Raw genomic sequence first — 19143 nt, forward strand, 5'->3', positions numbered from 1 at the left:
CATTGCTTTGGGACATCCCATATAGTAATGAATGCCGCTCTGTGTCCCGTGATGTACGATAAAGAAAAAGAGATTTTTAATACAGCTTACCTGTAAAATCTTTTTCTTGGAGTACATCACGGGACACAGAGCTCCCACCCCTCTTTTTTGAGGACCATTTTGGGAGGCATACTGCTTGCTACAAAACTGAGGTACTCCTCCTATGGGAGGGGGTTATATAGGGAGGGGCATTTCCTGTTTGAGATTGCCAGTGTCTACACCTGAAGGTACTCCATATAACCCATATAGTAATGAATGCCGCTCTGTGTCCCGTGATGTACTCCAAGAAAAAGATTTTACAGGTAAGCTGTATTAAAAATCTCTTTTTTTATTTTCCTTGCATGTCCCCCTCGGATCTACAGCAACTGCACTTCCAAGTAAAATTTGCACTTGTAGTGCAAAGTGGATTTGCCTTTAGTAAATAACCCCAACTGTGTAGTTTTTCTTCAGCTGCGTATGTGTAAATGCATTTTTACAAAAAATTCCCATAAAAAAAAAAAAATCAAAATTTTTAAGGAAGTTTTACGATTTTGTGTTGGCCCATTCATTAGTGTTGAAAACGTAAAAATAAGATTTGCCTTTAGGTATACTTTTAAGAAGAGGTATTCGATACCTTAAGTATTGTTCTAATGTGGGGATTGGGCCAACTGAAACAGGATTAGATACCTGATGCTTATGTTTATAGCCAAAGACCCAGCCTGTGCCTGCTTAACCACTTAAGGACCGCCTCCTGCACATATACGTCAGCAGAATGGAACGGCTGGGCACATCAACGTATATGTACGTTGATCTTTAAGCCCAGCCGTGGGTCGCGCCCGCGACCCGGTCCGAAGCTCCGGGACCCGCGGACCCGATTGCTGCTGGAGTCCCGCGATGGGTCCCCGGAGCTGAAGAAGGGGGAGAGCCGTGTGTAAACACGGCTTCCCCGTTCTTCACTGTGGCTCCGTCATCGATCGTGTGATCTCTTATAGGGATCCACAATCGATGACGTCACACCTACAGCCACACCCCCCTACAGTTGTAAACACATATTAGGTGACACATAACCTCTTCAGCGCCCCCTGTGGTTAACTCCCAAACTGCAACTGTCATTTCCACAGTAAACTGCTGTGAAAATGACAATGGTCCCAAAAATGTGTCAAAATTGTCCGGAGTGTCCGCCATAATGTCGCAGTCACAAAAAAAATCACTGATCGCCACCATTAGTAGTAAAAAAAAATGATAAAAATGCAATAAAACTATCCCCTATTTTGTAAACGCTATAAATTTAGCGCAAACCAACCGATAAACGCTTATTGCGTTTTTTTTTTTTTTTTTTTTTACCAAAAATGGGTAGAAGAATACGTATCGGCCTAAACTGAGGAAAAAAAATATATTTTTTTATATACTTTTGGGGGATATTTATTATAGCAAAAAGTTAAAAATATTGCATTTTTTTTTCAAAATTGTCGCTCTATTTTTGTTTATAGCGCAAAAAATAAAAACCGCAGAGGTGATCATACACCACCAAAAGAAAGCTCTATTTTGTGGGGAAAAAAAAGGATGCCTATTAATTATAAAAACTAAAAATATTAGACACGTTTCCTTACCCCTTTTAGGCCATAAAACAAGTGGTTTAAAAATTCTATCCGGTTAATCCAGTGTAAATTTCTGCAGCAGCAACTGTTTTCTTTATTTCTTTTTATTTTTTTTTATAGGGTAAAAAGCCTCATTTTGGTAGAGCCATGGGGATTTCCAGATAGACCTGACAATGCAACAGACGAAAGGTCCATTCCAGTCTGGATTAAAGCTGTTGGTGCTGTTTTAAGTCCATTTAATCCCTTAGCAGGACTTCGTTTAGCAGGACCACTAGGTCAGTAAGTTCACTCCAGATTTGAAAGAATTCTTCCTGACATTTGTTGGGATTACATAGTGTCATTATGTTACGTACTGTCAATACTATTCTTTGCAGTGTGGTAAACCTTGATTTTGCAAGAGGTGCATGCTTTTTGTGAAAATAAAATGGCTTGTGCAGGATAAAGGCTAAAGTTTTCTTATTTTTTTTATTTTTTTTGCACACTGTACAAAACCTGTTGGCATCTTTTACTTTTCTCCTGATCACTGTTTCAGCTTTATATATGCAATCTGCTTCTTTAATTGATCATATCTTTTGCACCTTGTTGGTTGTGCTTTTCTTTGTTAATTGGGGCTTAATCAGCCACCTAATAGCACTACCAAGATTTTTTTAATTTATTTTTATTTTTTTCCTGCTTCCTGAAGAATAACATATTAGTTGTTTTATTCGGGGTTTTCTGTTTTGCCTTCTTCTGGATTATCAGTATTCATTATATTTAGGGTTTCCCTGCACTGCAAGGTTTAAATGCTGATATTTTATTAGGGTACCAATGAAAAGCATTTTACTTCATCCTTGTCCTTCCAGGCTCCTCCATCCATGTGACCCCTTTAAAGCCTTCTTTCTTCTGCACTCTCTCCATCACTGCTGTGACATCTTCGCATACAATGCAGGGCCAAGAGTACTACATCGTATGTAAGGATATCCAGAGCCCGCCCACACTTCAGAGCATCAGAGAGAAGAGTTGATGGTGGAGATGGCAGTTTGTCTTCAGCTCATTCTCATACCTTCAGACTGCTGCTTTAGTTTGTCAAGAGCCATGAAACCTGAGGAGGCCCATTTTACAGAATATAACTTTGTAGCATACCCTCCTGTTCCACTAAGTGTAGCGTGATATGTGATTTACAGTAGTAGGGCTTGTGAAGGGTTTGACTGGAGCTCAACTTTCGGCACACAAATAGAAGCTTTCATGTTGACTGGGGCCCCCTATCGGTGACCTGGGGACATGTGAAGATGCCAGTTGGCACCTACTGGAAACTTCAGAGCTTTGAGTTGATATTCTATACCTCTGGTGTCTAACCTGAGGCCATGTGGTCCTTAAACTCCAGGAGCATGATCTGTAAAAGAGCTCCACTGGCAGTATTATCTAGCTAGCAGTCTCTAACGGTCTATCTTGTTCTCAGCCTCCTGTGCATGAGTGTGGTGGTCTATAACAAAATCTTCCCATTAGTATCCTGGCTCCAGATACAAACACACCACACCTCGCTGCCCTCTTAGGAATTCCAATAACATACTAAAGAAAACGCACAAGAGAGAGGGCCCACCAGCCTTGCACATTATCTTAATAACCATTTAATACTAATAAAAAAAATTATATATCTACTTCCAAACAATGCAACAGACGAAGCTCCTCAAGAAAATTCAGTAGCATAGTCCACTCCATGTACTTCTGGAGCTAAGGATGACGTACCCTAGATCCAATTGACTTATGGCCACCATCTGATTCGATCCTGCCCGCAAAAAAACAGACAGATGGTGGTCCTATTTTTCCATACGTCGTTTGGATGGAAACAAACAGGCGGTCTGTTTCCATTTGATTTCCCTATAGAGGAGAGCTGGACTATGTCCATGTCCACTCTTCACAGCGGAGTTGTGGAGACCCCTAACAGTAAAATAATTTTCGTAGCGTAGGTTGTCAGCACCCAAGGCAAGACAAGTAATTTTGCGCCCCTAATCCATGGACATTTAGCGCCCCTCAAGTCCTTTCTACTCGTACAGTATTAAAACCCCTTATGGTAAATTGTAGGATGTGTATCTCTCTCTCTCTCTCTCTCTCTCTGTGTCTCTCTCTGTGTCTCTCTCTGTGTCTCTCTGTGTCTCTCTCTGTGTCTCTCTCTGTGTCTCTCTCTGTGTCTCTCTCTGTGTCTCTCTCTGTGTCTCTCTCTGTGTCTCTCTCTGTGTCTCTGTGTGTGTCTCTCTCTGTCTCTCTCTCGCGCTCTCTCTCTCTCCCTTTTTATCTCTCCCTATCCTAATGTCTTGTTCACCCTCTCTCTATCCGTCTTTGTTTGTTTTTCCCCCTCTTTTCCTCTCCCTTCCATGTATTCTCTATTTTTATTCCTTCTCTTACTCCTTGGTGGGGGGAATGGGAAGAGTGGCAGTGCTGGGGGTAGTTTTGATCAGCCAACTTAGGTGCTCTTGATCAAGGTCATCTGACAACTGTAGTGGGGACTTTAAATGGCAACTATAATCACAGGTCATGTTATTCACAGTGTCTCCGACTTTGTGGTGTCTCATAGCAGTGACACCTATGCCGAAATCAGGAGATGGGGTCTCCTCCAGCCCCTTCGATTTCACATTATTCACCAGTCAGCTGACCTCTAGTCTCTGCCCCCAGCCATGCGGTGAACGGGCAGCTGCGATGAGGCTGAGTGGCTAGCCATGGGCTCCAGGAACAGCCCAGCTGGGCGGCCACATGCTCCAGGAACAGCCCTGCTGGGCGGCCACAAAAAAGGCTGGGAGAGCGACGCAAGCGTCAGGAACAGCCAAGGATTCAGTGACCCCTGGCAAATCATCACTCGACCCCCAAGGTGGTCCCGACCCCCAGGTTAAGAACCACTGTGCTTGATGGAGGCACCCGTGTGAAAGGGGCCATAAGATTGGCCACAGATGCAGTAGCTTCACTTTAATGTTTTTTAAGTATTCAGTTTTTTTGTTTTGAACAGAGTGTGTAAGCATTAGAACCTCTGGTTCGGTGTCGGTTTCAGTAAAAATCTATTACGGTTATGTCATTTTTGGCTATCTTATTTCATTTATAACACCAACCAGGCAGGTTTTTATAGTGAGGCCAGCAATTCTTGAATTGTGCGTGGATTCCCAAAGCAACCCTAGGTGTTTGGTACATGCCAGACCTCACTTCTTAGTGAATCACCACTGAGATTACAAGGTTCATCATGAGGGAATAATGTAACCTGATTTCTGAGTAAATTATGTATTTGCCTGCAAGGTGATCAGTACAAAGTTTTATCAAAAGACTTTGTCCTAATTAATTTGCCTTGCTGTTTTCCTCTTCCAGTAAATTATTCTATTGCTATCTCCCCCTTGGTACTCTTAGTCATTTGCTAACTTTTTTTTTCTGCAATCAAATTGATAAAAAAAATTCCATGTATTCTCTTAATTTTCAGTCATTCACACACATCAAACCATATTGAGAGCACTTATGGTGTGAACTACCAAAAGCTCTTGAATTTAGATGAACTTTGGGGAGTTGTTTTCTCCTTTCTCCTGCCACTGCATATGTAGAGTTGAGATGAGATCTTGGCTAGAGGGTGGAAGAGAACCCTCTTGGCTTCTCCACTGAGTTTTATGAAGCTGACATGAAGTTTATCCTGGACTAAGGCCCCGTACACACGACAAGTTTCTCGGCAGAATTCAGCCAGAAACTCGATGGGAGACGTATTCTGCCGAGAAAACCGGTTGTGTGTACACCTTTCGCCGAGGAAACCGACGAGGATCTTGTCGGGCCAAAAAGAGAACATGTTCTCTATTTTCTCGTTAGTCAATGGGAAAAGTTGGCTCGCCGAGATCCTCGGCGGCTTCACAAGGAACTCGACGAGCAAAACGATGTGTTTTGCCCGTCGAGTTTCTCGGATGTGTGTACGGGGCCTAAGTAGTTTTGTTTTAGAAGGATGTCCATTTTTTTCACTGCAGTCTATGGCCTTGCAGGAAATATTTACTCTCTCAAAGTGATGACAAATCCAAAATCCTAAAGTTGTCACCAAAACAGAAATATTTTGATGAGGACACCTGTTCTGGTGACGACTACGTTTTTTTTCACATTCTGTTGCATCTTCAGGACAAAGTCCGAGACAATACACAAAGGGGTTTCAATCAAATAAAGCAAGCCCCACATCAATGAAGTCTTGCTCCAGCTCTGTTTATTCCACTACAACTACGCCCTGTGATGGGTGAAACGTGCTAGGTGCGTGGCTTCAGTAGGGAGTTACCAGTGTAATAAATAGATCAGGAGCAAGATGTCATTGGTGTGCAGCCTACTTTATAAGGGTTGTGGCGGAGAGTGAGTGGACTCTTGGGCATAAGTACCCCCACTGTTATTCATGGGACAGAGGAGAATAGGGATTTGCTTGTAAGCATTGACATGCGGTATGATCAGCTTTACTTAAAGGAGTTTTTTTTAAGGCACGTTCACCTTTTCAGTAAATATACACTATGCAGTCAGTGAGTCCCAGTGTGTTTTAAAAAAACACAATGCTGCGTGGAAATATTGCATTTGGCTTATGGCCATGTGTGGCATCCCTATAACCTGCCTGAAAACCTCCCAATGTAAAGATCTGTTCTATTCTGCACCACAGCAGTGAGCACTCTTCTTGTAGGTAAATACCAAGGGGTAATTTGATCCTGAGGAAGTGGGGAATCCCACAAAACACATACGTTGTATACAAAAATTGCAATTATGCGTTTTTGAAAAAAAAAAATACGGGATCACCATATAGGTGGCATTGTAATATGATGGAATAAAGTTTTGATAATTTCTAATTGTGTGGTTTACCATTCTGAGGCACAAATTTAAAGTCCCATTACTATATGGTTTGGTTATAATATTTTTGGGCAGAATGCCTTGTCAAGTTCTTATTGCGGTCTGTATCCCTGTTAGGGAGATCCACCCTTCTCCATTTGTCCTGTTTACCATTATCATTGATGGTGGAAGTAAAAGAAAATCCCAAGTTTTGAGTTGTCCCCAGAAAAATTATAAAAGGGAAATCTTCTAAAGGAGACACTAGCTCTGATGACCTTGGGTACCTGCAAGAGATTGCCATAATTTGTAGAGATTTTCTCTTCCTGTTATGGCTCTGGGACAGAAGGTGATGGTAAATCTCCTCAATGGGACACAAATGGAAAAAATAAATAAAATCTGACTGGCTATGACCCTCCCTTACTCCTCCCCCCTTAAAATGGGGGGGGGGGGGGGGGTTGCCTATAGTTCTACATTTACCCCACTTTGTTGAGAGTGAAGTCCTGCAGCAACAAATTCCACCAGCAGATGGCACTGTGAGCGGTTTAGGATCCGCAATTCCTGGTAAAGGAGAAAGTGGACCTGTCCTGAAGGGGGATCCGTTCCATGTTTGTATACAGAGGGGTGGGGAGTTGGTGGCTGTTTAAAAACCAATTGGATCTTGTGCCATTGATGTTTGATGTTCTAGTTTATACACCTTCACTATTACTATTATTATGTTTCTTATCTGGTAGTCACTTTATGTCTTTTATTAAACCAGGATTAATCCTTGTTCAGAGACTAAGGCCAGATTTTAAGAAGAAATATTCTTCAATGTTTGATGATGACACTGCGACAGAATACATTTACCACTGTAATGCACAGTCTCCAAGGTAAGGTTTATTTTTTCCTTCTGGTAAAGTTTTGATCTGTTCAAAGGCTGTCTTTGATAGGAAATGAAAGCTTCATGGGTTGTAACTGTCATTGCTAAGCCGCCAGCGACTTTATTTTTTATTTTACGTTTGGTGCGGTGAAAGAAGCCTGCCTCTCTTTATGATGGAAAGGCACCGTCCTTAATTGGCTGTAGAGATCTCTCCACATATTTAGGTCTAATAATCTTCTGTTGGTATTACCAAACGGGTTTATGTTTGTGAAAATTGGGTCATTACGAGTGTGATCTAACAGTTCACCTAATCTGCTGCGTGCTTTAGAGTATTAAAAGAGAAGTAAGCCAGTACATGTTCAAAAAGCATTTAGGCCCAGTTCACACTGATGTGAATTTTGATGCAAGTTTGATCTGTTCCAAATGCATAGATTTGCACCTTACATGAAATGACATTTGTTTTTAATGAAGGCCGTTCACATCAATGTGGTGCGATTTTTATCTGCGGCTAAAAAAGGCTCATGTGCTGTATGGTGCAATTTCAGCTCCATAGACTTAAAATTGCACTTTGACACACAAAAATCAAGCTGTGAATTTACACTGCAGTCTCGCCCAAAAACTGATGTAATTCACACCGCAACAGTGCGAACTAAGCCTTGGTAGGAATCGACAAATGGGAAAATTTGTAGATGCTGTTTATACATTGGCATTCATTTTCTACTTTAACCTCTTCACACCCGCGCCATAGCCGAAAAACTGCCACAGCCTGGGCTTAAATTGCCGGGAGGGTGTCCCTGCGGGTGGGGGTGGCACGCTGTGTGATCAGAGTAAATGGGATCCTGGGCCTTTGCCACATGATCAACTGTCAGCCAATGACAGCTGATCACATGATGTAAACAGAAGTCGTAATCGGCTTTTTTTTTCCTGGCTTGTGTAAACTGGACATCGGTCCAGCAGCGTGACAGTCACTGCTGCTAAGCAGTGTCCATCTGTGCCCATCAGTACTGCTAATCAGTGCCGCCTATCAGTTTTGCCTAGCGGTGTCACCTATCCGTGCCGCCTCATCGGTGCCTCCTGATCAGTGCCACCTTCTTGGTGCCTATCAGTGCAGCCTCATCAGCGCACATCAATGAAGGAGAAAAATTACCGGTTTGAAATTTTTTAGAACTAATTATAAAAACTTTTCTTTTAATTTTTTAAATTTTGGTCTTTTTTTGTTAAATACCACCAAAAGAAAGCGCTGTTTGTGTGGGGAAAAAAATATAAAATTCATATGGGTACAGTGTTGCATGACTGCGCTATTGTCATTCAAAGAGTGACAGCGCTGGCTGGCCTGGGCAGGAAGGGGGTATATGTGCCCAGTAAGCAAGTGGTTAAAATGTTATATACCGGTATATTTTTCTGCCTCACACAGCTTGCTGAAGAATTCCAAGTAATTTTAAAGCTGAGCTCTAGCCAAGCGGCTAAATTATAGATAATTTGATAATTACAAACTGCACGAGTGCTCCACTTTCATTAGTCACTTTTTGATCATTGTACTTTCTTAAAGTGTCACTAAACCCGCAGCCTAAAAAACTATCACTAATATGCCATATTACATGCTGTTCATACTCACTCAGTCACTATGAGATACATTTTCTGTAGTCTACAAAAAAAAATGGTTGATCCTACTGTTTTCTATCTCCACCTTCTGTCCATGTCCCCAATTCATCTAGGAATTTTGCATAGCAGTGTTGGCAGCTCTGCACACTCTGTTTTAAGTGAGTTTCTATGCTAAGCATTTCGTCCCCATCACATCTGAGCAGCCCATGTGACTATAGAGTCTTACATGTGGGTGTATACTCAGTGATAAATGACAGCCCACTTACTCCCTCCTCCTCCATGCCCACTAACCAGCTATACACAATAGGGGTGGGATATTACATGTAGATTGATGGAGGCTTCACCTTCCTCTTCTAAGACACAGGCTGGAGGGGAGTGAAACAGCCTGTGACTGGCAGAAATCCACCCACATTATGGCATTGCCGAGAAATAAAGATTTTATTTCAAATCTATATTTGAATGACAATTTAAAACCGTTTATTGATATTAATTTTTTTACTCTATTTTATTTTGAACATGTGATCAACAGCAGAGGACTAGAAGATCCCCCTGCTTATGTTTCCCTGCAGACAGGCTAGGAAAGATCTGGGTCATGTGACAGCTGTATATTGATTAGGAAGTGTGTGTGCGTGTGCGCGCGTTTATTATTAAAATAATTAGTGCCATTATCCACATACAGAAATAGAAGGGACAATGTAAATTAAACAGTGTGTTTTTAGTTTTTACTTAAAGCTTCCTTTTCCTCTTGGTTGCAGTGGTGAGACTGCATTCAGAAGCATGACAATCCCGTATGGTTGGGCTCAACGGCCAATGCTGCAGCGTATTGACCAGCTACATACAAACATTCCAATCACCGTCATTTACGGAGCACGATCCTGTATTGATGGGAATTCGGGAAGCACTATTCAGTCAATGCGACCAAACTCCTATGTGAAAACAGTTGTAAGTATTTGCTAAGAATGCAATTTGCTTTTTATGGGTATGATGGTCTATCTGCCATGCATTCTGCCATGCTGCACCTAAAAGCTCCTCCTAGGCAGTATGTTGTACCCACCAGCAATATTTCTGTATAACCCTAGGTTACCTGCACCAATTAACCAGATGCCATGCCCTGAATTAAATGCATTTAACATTTTCGTGTCCCTCTACAAGGGAGTCTCCGAAGTGAACAGTGGATATAGATTCTTAAAACACCAACTCCTTTACCTCATAGAGTGGCCAGGGAAAATATGTATTTTTAGAACTGTGTATACCGCTCCTCCACCGCTGCTGCCCGTTGAAATCAATGGGACAGCGCGGCTATACTGCCCGCAATGCACTACTTCAGCAGCGCATTGTGAGCAGGTTTAACCCTTTCTCGGCCGCTAGCGGGGGTTAAATGCGGCTGAAATGGGCCGCAAATCCGCCCATAGCATCGGTGGTAAAAATAGCGGCAGTGTGAAAGGGGTCTGAGTGATGTACAAAACAGAACAATATTATACAATAGTGAAAAAATGTAGTATAGAAATTGTTTAAGTCCCCTCAAAGTGCATATAATAAAAAATGCCAGTCCTAATCAAATGATGCAACACTAATATGTGATGGAAGGTGTCTACTTTAGAGAAATCCCTTAATCACCACATTGACCGTCATCAATGTAAGGAATGGACTCTTTCCAGAGCAAGCAGACTTTATTATGGAGTCGGGTCAGCCTGTAAACCATATCCATCCAGTATATCAAATCTGCTGGAGCTTGTGTTGTTTGGTCAGGTTTCCATAGTATCTCCTATTCCCAAATAGTTTGTTAGGTTTGCGTGACAATAATTATGATGCAAGATTCCACCATAAAATAAAAATGTCCACATAGTGTAAATCCATAAGACTTTTATTAAAAACAAAGTGTAAAACTACTCACATCTGAGTCAGAACAGCGCTGTGCATCTAAAACGTTCCCAAACAATGTAGCAAGTATCTTCAGATAGTTCAAACAGGCGTGGTGACGTCACAGGTGTTGGCTCCGCCCAACACGTTTTGTCATAACTAGCATCATCGGGGGCATGATCAATTTTGTTTATGTATTTGATTGCACAATGGGTGTTACTGTTTTTTTGACAGCAGCTTTTTTTTTACACCTGCCAGCTCATTTACTACTATATATATGTTATTGCTAGGATGTTACTAAGTGAGACCAGGTCAGTACTGTTCACCTCCTCCATCACAGGAGTTAGCCTTTTCTCTGATTTAAGCCTCCTCACATGCTCTCTCTGCCCTGATGCAGTATCTCTGAGCTCAGCGTTTTGAGAGCTCCCCCCTGTGATGGAGTAGGTGAGCAGTATTGACTAGGTTTCACTTGGCAACATCCTAGCAATGTCCTGGGGGTATTTCAGTCAGGCTTCAGGAGGTATGTAAATGGCCTACACCTATAGCAAGAGCATTATTAAACTTTTTTAGTCAGAGATGCACAGTTTGTGTTTTTTCTACAGGTGCCCCTTATCTGCATAGGCAGTTTTTTTTTTTTTATAAAGGTGAACTAACCTTTTTTTTAAATTCTAGGTGGATGCAGGTGAGTGTATGCATCCCCCTAGCTGTTTGTAAAATTATTGGACTGTACTGAAGAAATAGCCCAGGATGCACCCTTCATTTAGTTATGTGACAAGCCGTGTATTCTCAACTTGGCTTGGATTGAAACATATATCACTCCAGTAGTGTAATCTGGGTTACCCATTCAGGTTTTTAGGGCTGGAGACTAAACAATATATGTTTTCTATGCTGATGAAAAGAACCTGAATGTGCCCAATGCTTTAATTTTAACAGATAATGTAGCTCAGACTTCTGTGTTCAATTAAGGTGTTACAAAACCCAGGACCCTGCATTCACTATATATGGTCTCCCACAGTACACATGCAATCATTTTAGTAAATATAAACTGCCAAATGCCTTTTTTTCATTAGCAGTATATTAGGGCTGCAACTAGCGATTATTTTCATAATCGATTAGTTGGCCGATTATTGTTTCGAATAATCTGTTAATAACCTTAAAAATAACGGTAATTTTGCCTATTTGTTGTTGGGCAGATTAAAAAACACAAATTGCCACAAAAAATGCTTTCTGCAGCTTCTCCATTGAAGTATATTGAACCAAAAATCAAAATGGCACAGTTTTGCATTTAAAAAAAAAAGTCCTTGCCCTTTCCAAATACGCATCAGCTGAAAAAATCATGGATGTGAAACCATGTAAATAAACTGTAGTGTGTTTCTGCAAAAAAAACAGAGATGTGACCCAGGCCTGAGATATTTAGTAACATAACGGAGTTAAAAAAAATAAAATTAGTACAAAAAGGGCAAATAATCGCTACTGTAAGGGGTTAATTTTTTACTGTGAAACAGTGAAAGTAATATTTACAGTAGCGATTTGCTCTTTTGGCACTATAAAGGGCTAATTTTAGTTTTTTTAACCCCATTATGTTACTGGCCGATTAATCGATTATGAAAATGGTAATCGATTAATTTCATAATCGATTAGTTGTTGATTAATCGATTAGTTGTTTCGGCCCTACAGTATATAGTCTTTGTGATTTCCATCAGAGCACTGATTAACTTAAGGGCCCAGCCTCTTTCTGCGATTTTTTGTTTATAAGTTAAAAACATTTTTTTTGCTAGAAAATTACTAACACCCTAGAGAATAAAATGGCGGTTTTTGCAATACTTTGTCACACCGTATTTGCGCAGCGGTCTTGCAAGCGCACTTTTTTGTGAAAAAATTCACTTAAAAAAAAAAAAAAGACAGTAAAGTTGGCACAATTTTTTTTTAGATTGTGAAAGATAATGTTATGCCGAGTAAATAGATACCCAACATGTCATGCTTCAAAATTGCACCCGCTCGTGGAATGCCGACAAACTTTTACCCTTAAAAAAAAAAAAATCTCCATAGGCGACGTATAAAAAATTCTACAGGGTGCATGTTTTGAGTTAGAGGAGGTCTAGGGCTATAATTATTGCTCTCGCTCTACCGATCGGTTTGAACACCGGTTTCATATGTGGGCGCTGCTCACGTATGCGTTCGGGAGCTCTTATTTTTGTTTTTTTATATTTTTTACACTGTTCTTATAAAAAAAAAAAAATTATCACTTTTATTTCTATTACAAGGAATGTAAACATCCCTTCTAATAGAAAAAAAGCATGACAGGACCTCTTTAACCACTTCCCGACGGCCGTACGACTATATACGGTCGCAGGGTGGTTCTACTTCTCTAGGGCGCCGTCATTTGACGGCCGCCCCTTTCCACGTTCCCCGAGCGCGCAGCGGGGAACTTCTGTGCTGGCTGTGTCCCTTGGACACAGCCAATCACAGATCGCCGTGAACGGCCAATCGGAGTGGCCGTTTGCTAGGCGATCTGTGCGGCCAATGAGAGATGATCTCAAATGTTTACATATGAGATCATTTCTCATTGCCGGCTCTCACAGACAGCGGTGCTGTCAGGGAGAGAGGAGACCGATCTGTGTCTCTTGTACATAGAGACACAGATCGGTCACCCCCCCCCCCAGTCACCCCCCTTCCCCCACAGTTAGAACACTATATAGGGAATACATTTAACCCCTTCCTCACCCCCTAGTGTTAACCCCTTCCCTGCCAGTCACATTTATACAGTAATTGGTGCATATTTATAGCACTGATTGCAGTATAAATGTGAATGGTGCCAAAAATGTGTCAAGTGTCCGATGTGTCCGCCATAATGTCGCAGTCGCAATAAGAATCGCAGATCGCCGCCATTAGTAGTAAAAAAAAAATAATAAATAATAATTCTGTCCCTTATTTTGTAGGCGCTATAACTTTTGTGCAAACCAGTCGCTTATTGCGATATTTTTAGTAAAAAAAAAAATGTAGAATACGTATCGGTCTAGACTGAGGATAAAAAAAAAATGTAAACATTTTTTTTTAGCTATTTATTATAGCAACAAGTAAAAACATTTTTTTTTTTTTTCAAAATTGTCGCTCTATTTTTGTTTATAGCGCAAAAACTAAAAACCGCAGAGGTGATCAAATACCACCAAAAGAAAGCTCTATTTGTGGGGAAAAAAGGACGTCAATTTTGTTTGGGAGCCACGTCGCACGACCGCGCAATTGTCAGTTAAAGCAACGCAGTGCCGAATCGCAAAAAGTCCTCTGGGCAGGAAGGGGGTTTAAGTGCCCAGTAAGGAAGTGGTTAATGTGAGATCTGGGGTCAAAAAGACCCAGATCTCATATTTACACTAAAATGCAATAAAAAAAAAAAAAGTCACTTTAAGAGCCATGGGGGCGGAAGTGACGTTTTAACGTCGATTCCGTCCTGTAATCGTATGGAGACGGTTGGGGGCCATATTCCCCTCACTTGTCTCCATACCAAGCAGGAAGAAAAATCTGATCGCCTCCAAATCCGCCCCAAAGACCACTATTATCGGAGACTGGACCGCTCACTGAAGAACCTCTGTGACCCCACTGAGGACATCCCCCCCCCTTATTTCCTGTGAAGTCACCACAACAGAGTCAGGAAGGTCTCCTCAGTGGTGGAACAAACCACAGCAAAACGGCGACATATCTTTTATCCAGGTTTTGGACTCCGTTCTACATTGCATTGCAACAAGGTACTCATACACAAAGTTGCAAAATATTCTCATAAATCTGCAAAAGAAAAAAACTTTTTTTTTTATAAAGGAGGTGACTTGGAAAAGCTATGTTCTTGGTACACTGTATGACTTTTACTTTTCAATAAGTTGTCACCCTGAGGCTCTGGTTATGATTAGACTGCTAAAAATAGCTGGCAGTTCATTACTGTTTGACTAATAGGTACACATAGAGTATTGCTGCTGTTGGCTGACCTTTACTCTGGCAATAATAGTTCAAAGTCCTGCTTTTAGATTTGATTATTGGTAATGTTGTATTGTAGTTGACAAAATCTTCATTACTAATTTCTAATGCAATCTTTAAGATAACCAGTCACAACATCAGGAATCTGAACACCCAAAGTGACCCTAAACTAAGGGCCAGATTCACAAAAGAGATACACCGTCGTATCTCTGTGATCCGCCCGTCCTAACTATGCGGCTGATTCATAGAATCAGTTACGCATAGCTAGCCCTAAGATCCGACAGGTGTAATTGACTTACACTGTCGGATCTTAAGGATGCAATTCTATGCCGGCCGCTAGGTGGCGAGGCCATTGCGGTTGGCGTAGAATATGCAAATGACTAGTTACGGCGATCCACGAACGTCCGCGTTACCCGTCGCTCTAACTTTACGTTGTTTCCGTCGAGATAGGCCGCGTAAAATTAGGGCTGAGCCCTAGTTGTTCTAAGCCATGTTAAGTATGGCCGTCGTTCCCGCGTCGAAATTTTAAAAATCACGTCGTTTGCGTAAGTCGTCCGTGAATGGCGCTGGACGCCATTTACGTTAACGTCTACACAAATGACGTCCGTGCGACGTCATTTAGCGCAATGCACGTCGGGTAATTTTCCTGACGGAGCATGCGCAGTACATTCGGCGCGGGAACGCGCCTAATTTAAATGGTGCCCGCCCCATTTGAATTAGGCGGGCTTGCGCTGAGCGGATTTACGTTACACCACCGCAAGTTTACAGGTAAGAGCTTTGTGAATCAGGCACTTGCGCTGTAAACCTGCGGCGGTGTAACGTAAATCAGATACGTTACGCTGCCGTGGAGCAACGTAATTCTTTCAGAATCTGGCCCCATATTCTTATTCTTCAAAAAAAATTACACATACACTAAAGTGGCGTTCCAGCCATTCGCGTTTATTAAAAGTCAGCAGCTACAAAAAGTGTACAGTAGCTGCTGACTTTTTTTTTAATAAACACACACTCGCCTGTCCTGGGCTCCAGCGATGAGGCCACCCGACGCCTCGGTTCTCTCCCCGGCAGTTTGGCAATGACGGCTTGTGGCTTTATAGCCAGGTGCGCACTCCACTTGTGCGAGTCCCGCTGCACGTCCTGAATGGCTGGCTGAGCAATCTTCTGGGACCTGTGACATATCCCACCAAAAAATGACATGTCAGGGGGTTAGGAGTCCTTAAAGCGGAGGTTCACCCAAAAACACAACTATGTACCATCCAAACGAGCATACTAGTGTCAGCTACAGTATGCCTTAGCCGGCCGTCAATCATGTTCCCCTCTTCATAGCAACGCCCATTTCCCCGCCGGAGTCTGAAACGAAAGTTACGGATTAAACCGTAAGTACAGCGCAAAAAAAAAGGCATACTGTAGCTGACGCTAGTATGCTCGTTTGGATGGTAGATAAATAATTTTTTTTTTTTTTTAGGGTGAACCCCCGCTTTAAAGCAGAAGTTCCACTTTTGGGTAAAACTCCTCTTTAAAGTGATTGTAAACCTCAGACATAAAATATGAACAAAGTATATGCCTCTATAGTGTGTACGTGTCTCAATTTAGAGCCCAAAGTGTCATTTCTGTCTTCTGCTTTGGCTTTTTCTTCTGACACTTTTTCCTGACAATAAGAGAAAAATGGTGACCATAAGGATCTCCATCTGGTTGACAGCCTCAGATCTGTTCTTGTGTGCTGTGTCAAGGGATTGTGTCCCTTTCCTCCAATCTAGCTCTGAGCTCTCCAGAGCACAATTGCAGTTCTACGCCCCTTTTTTCTGACAGCTCGGATAAGCTTTCTAAATTCTGGATTTTGAGCAGCTGAAGAGAAGAGTTTAAATAAACAGGTACAAGAATGTAGAACTGCTTCAGATGGTGTGATGTTATCTGCCTAGGCTTCAGCTATAGCCTTTCAGTAATTGTCTATCATATAGCATGCATTCAAAGTAAGACAGGCCCTACATTATGCAATTTTCCTTCCTTCTGCCCGTGACCAGTGTTGATGGGCGAATCCCTCCTGCAGCACTATTGTGTTTTGCCGGTGGGGAGTCTTCCTTACCGGTAATATTCAATGATTAGTGTTGCTGGCTATAGCTGCTGGTAGGGATCCTGAGAGAAAGAAAACCAGACAGGTTGGTTGTACTGAGGTTGATGGGTCGATGGTAGGCATGCTTCTAACTGTGACAGCACTTGGTTCCAAGTTAATTACTGGTTGTATGAAACATGCTGGCTATAATCTAGCAAACATTTCCATACAGAGCAAAGTGACATACCAACAGTCTTTATTGAAACTATTAACATATTAAAGTGATAAAAAAGGATTGTGTTTAAAAAAAAAACATGTTATACTTGGGCCCCTTTCACACTTGTGCGACTTTGGACATTAGTCGCATGACAGGTCGTACCCCATGATTCACAATGGTAACCATTCATATCTGTGTGACATAAAGTCGTCCCTGTACTACTTTGGTCCAACTTTGATGCGAGTTGAGGTCCAGAGACCTTAAGTATACACAGGCATTCCCCGAAATCGCGTCTGCAAAATCTCGCAACCTTCAAGTTGCGGTGTGAAAAGGGGCCTTGCCTGCTCTGTGTAGTGGTTTTGCACAGCGCAGTTCTGATCCTCGTCATTTCAGGTCCCCCACTGCCTCTCCTGGTTCCTCTTTCTGTGGAGTCCCTCCATAGAAAGCAGTTTGCTATGGGGACAACCTAGCAGGCTCGCTCCTAAGCCACTGCTGTGTGTCTATTCTCACACTGAGCATGGCTCAGCTCCACCCCTGCACTGTCCTCATCTGCTCACTACACTAGCTGTGATTGACAGTAGAGGGAGCCAATGGCTCCTGCTCCTGGCTCGGCCAATGAGAGAGTCCCTGGAAAACTGAGGCTCTTGTGCACATCGCTGGATCGGGTTGGGGCTCAGGTAAGTTTTAGGGGGAGCTGGGGATGCTGCTGAACACAAGTGTTGTTTTTTTTTTTACCTTTTATGTATACAATGCATGAAGGTAAAAACCTTGAGCCTTTATAACTACTTTAAAACTTGTTGGTAGGTTGCTGTAATCCTTGTGATTATTTGTGTGCTCAAAAGCTGGTTGATACTGGCCAAGCTAATGTTTAGGAATTTTCGGAGTTCAGCTGTCTATATTCTTGCAATTCCCTGCAAGGTGGAATATAAGAAAAATAATTTCTCCAATTTAAAAATGATGTGTTTTTTGTTTTGTTTTTTTGATAAAGCATATTTATTTTTTATTTTTTTATTTTTTTTAGGCAATTCGTGGTGCTGGCCATTATGTGTTTGCTGACCAGCCAGAAGATTTCAATCAAAAAGTAACTGAAATTTGTGATTCTGTGGACTAACCTAGGAATCTGGTTTTGAAGAGTCCTTTCTGCATACGTTTTTCAAAGTAATGCAAAGAGCTGGCAGATTGCTCCCTTACCCTGTGTATCGGTGCTTTTACTTGCAAGACAGTTGCACACTTGAACCAGAATTGTGCCTTTTTTGTAGGAACGGATTTTAGACATCGCACTGTACAGCTTTTACAAGTTTCCAAAGTGTTTATATTTATATTGTTGAATTTCAAAATAACTATATTTACTTTTGTTATATACATAGGTATATATATATATATTTACAGAGCCATATAGTATCATTTATAAGTTTTAAACTGGAATATAGGCCTTGCGCCAAAACTACTCCAAGGATTTATTTATCCGAACATTTTTTGTTTGTGTGACTGTGACTCCACGCATGTTGTGACAATGCTGAATTGTACGTACATTGCTGTATTTATTTTTGTATTGTTGAATAATCATTCTGTATGTGCCAAATATTGCACGTGAGTTGTATGCCTGGGAATCTGGGGTACGTGGTGAAGCATCTGAAATTCGGCAATGTTTGCATGAAAACACTACCAGCATTTCAGATAATCGGTAACCGGTATCAATACCACAATCGCTGCAATAGAAATCTAAAATTGTGACATATTTTATCCTATTTTAATTTACTATTAAATCTATTTTCTTTCTACAAAAAGTAAACTAAAGTATGGTATATACATACCGAAATTCTCCCGGGTCAGCTGGACGAATTTCAGTCCGCGTATACAGTTGTCTGTACAACAGAAGGTGGACGGTCATGCTGGAAAGCCAGCATTTGATCGGCTGCAGCACTGATCAGTGTATTCTGGGGGGGGGGGGGGGGGGGGGTCCATGTGCCTGTTGTCAGAATACAAAAACAAAGTAGGAGAGATCCCTGCATTAAAGGGGATATGTGATTTTGTTTTTTCTTTCTTTTTCCGATTCTCGTACGACAAAGGCTTTTTTTTTTATTCATCGTTTTTGCTCATGTGCAGTCCTTCTTCTTTTTTTTTTTTTTTTTCCTGTATGAGAATCCTACAAAAGCGGTACACATTAAAACAAAAATTGTTTGTTCTGTTC

The 19143-nt window shown here is 41.6% G+C and overlaps 1 protein-coding gene across 2 annotated transcripts in view; it reads left to right on the forward strand.

Annotated features, from left to right (window-relative positions):
• Window positions 1–18739, forward strand: part of ABHD5 (abhydrolase domain containing 5, lysophosphatidic acid acyltransferase) — a 70759-nt gene extending 52020 nt beyond the window's left edge. For both annotated transcript variants that reach the window (XM_040353070.1, XM_040353071.1), the window contains exons 4-7: window positions 1737–1891; window positions 7162–7273; window positions 9621–9807; window positions 17974–18739. In XM_040353070.1, the coding sequence (XP_040209004.1) occupies window positions 1737–1891; window positions 7162–7273; window positions 9621–9807; window positions 17974–18063 (544 nt within the window). In that variant the 3' untranslated portion in view covers window positions 18064–18739. The remainder of the gene's footprint in view (window positions 1–1736; window positions 1892–7161; window positions 7274–9620; window positions 9808–17973) is intronic.
• Window positions 18740–19143: the final 404 nt, after the last annotated feature.

The sequence above is a fragment of the Rana temporaria genome, chromosome 5 (genome assembly GCF_905171775.1).
Source record: "Rana temporaria chromosome 5, aRanTem1.1, whole genome shotgun sequence".
NCBI lineage: Eukaryota > Metazoa > Chordata > Amphibia > Anura > Ranidae > Rana > Rana temporaria.